Source organism: Nanorana parkeri, unplaced genomic scaffold, assembly GCF_000935625.1.
Source record: "Nanorana parkeri isolate BGI_ZX_2015 unplaced genomic scaffold, ASM93562v1 scaffold1776, whole genome shotgun sequence".
NCBI lineage: Eukaryota > Metazoa > Chordata > Amphibia > Anura > Dicroglossidae > Nanorana > Nanorana parkeri.
This window is the reverse complement of record NW_017308044.1, coordinates 284,767-286,307: the sequence shown is the minus strand read 5'-3', so window position 1 is coordinate 286,307 and position 1,541 is coordinate 284,767. Positions and strand designations below refer to the sequence as shown.

The 1,541-nt window shown below is 50.1% G+C and overlaps 1 protein-coding gene across 1 annotated transcript in view; it reads left to right on the top strand.

The window, feature by feature from the left end:
* The window catches only part of LOC108799650 (receptor-type tyrosine-protein phosphatase-like N), a gene marked incomplete at its 5' end in the record, with an annotated part of 20,145 nt that overhangs the window by 3,873 nt on the left and 14,731 nt on the right, over positions 1-1,541 (top strand). Inside the window, one exon of the mRNA XM_018571545.1 lies at positions 1,088-1,235. Within this exon, the coding sequence (XP_018427047.1) occupies positions 1,088-1,235 (148 nt within the window). The remainder of the gene's footprint in view (positions 1-1,087; positions 1,236-1,541) is intronic.

The window sequence follows — 1,541 nt, the reverse complement described above, 5'->3', positions numbered from 1 at the left end:
TGGTGGACATTTCGGGGGGTGGCTGGCTCATGATGCACAGCCTTCCGCTCAGCTCTCTGGTAGCCAGGAGCTGACTGGGACCCCAACCTAAGAGCTCTTAGCAACCTGGGACGCTTTGGCCGGAAAGTGAGCAGCAGGCACGAATGCAACTTGCCCCACATGACCCAATGAGATGCCCCCTGAGAGCAACCACCTCAAACGACCTCATTATAGGGACGGCCCTATTTAGGGCATTATTTTGTAGGGGGTTATCCACAAAGGAGTCGAAGGATCCAGCCGTAGCTTCAGCTGATTCTTCGGCTCTCTTCGAGCTGAAGGGCTGCTGTACGGGCTATTGACTATAGCCCGTACAGCAGCCAAAGGTGGCCGAGCGTCTCAGCCGAGCCAAAGGCATTTGCTTCGGCTCGAAGTGTCAGCCGAAGCGGGGTGAACGGCAAATGACAGCCCCGCAAATGACAGCTGGGCGGAGCCAGCCGTGATCTCACAGCCCTGTCATACACTCCCACAATAGAGATTAAAAGCAGCTGTGCTGACACTCATTGCACAGGCATGCCCCACTGTTGTTGCTATCAGAAAACCTACCCTGAGAAGTTCCATGCATCCATTGCCTGAGTGCAAGTAGACAGGAAGTGGCCGTAGGAGATCGGCAGCACTGAAATGCAACAAGGATTTTATTGAAAAAAGCATTTTTACTTCCTCTCCTGGGAACAACCTTTTTATCAGACAGAAAGTGAAGGAATCTCTCCAATGGAGCATCCAAAGGCTGTAAAACTTGACTGGTGTTCTAATCCTTCCCTATTCTATCCAATACTAAAAATATGTTTTGGCTATATTGGCTATAGATGCCCTTTAATCAAATAATTATTTGTGTATTCATTGCAAAGTTCCTTTTATAGTAGATCCCGCCATTAACATCAGTTCCCTCCGCAGGCTGACAATGCTAAGCCACTGCCCCGCAATTAGCACCACCGTTGTCAGCCTATCATTCAAGTGTCATCAGTTGCCTGTTGACCTGTCTGTGATAGACTGCCAAGTTGTTTGATGTTAATATTATATCCCTCCCATATACTTCTGTACCCCCTTTCAGGCATACATGGAAGATCATTTGAGAAACAGAGACCGCCTAGCAAAGGAGTGGCAGGCACTGTGTGCATATCAAGCAGAGCCCAATGCTTGCTCCCTCGCCAAGAATGACACCAACCTGAAGAAAAACAGGAATCCAGAATTCGTTCCATGTAAGTGTGATTCTGCGGAGTCCAATCATGGCTGCTGCTTCTCTTATGTACCAACGTGCGCTCCTATTACAGTACAGAATCTCTCCATCCGTCAACCCTTCTCAGCTGATTGCATCTCCAAAAAGGAACCCTGTACTCGCATTTGCCACAAGGCCACCGAGGCCAGGCTTTGGGGCGGCAGGGAGCAGAGGGGTGGCAGGGATGTGGAATCTCCCGAGACCCGGTACATGAAGTTTCGGGCGCCAGGCGGGTAGTTTTGCTAAGATCACTTGTAATAAGACTGCAGCCGGTGACGTGTCCCTCCCG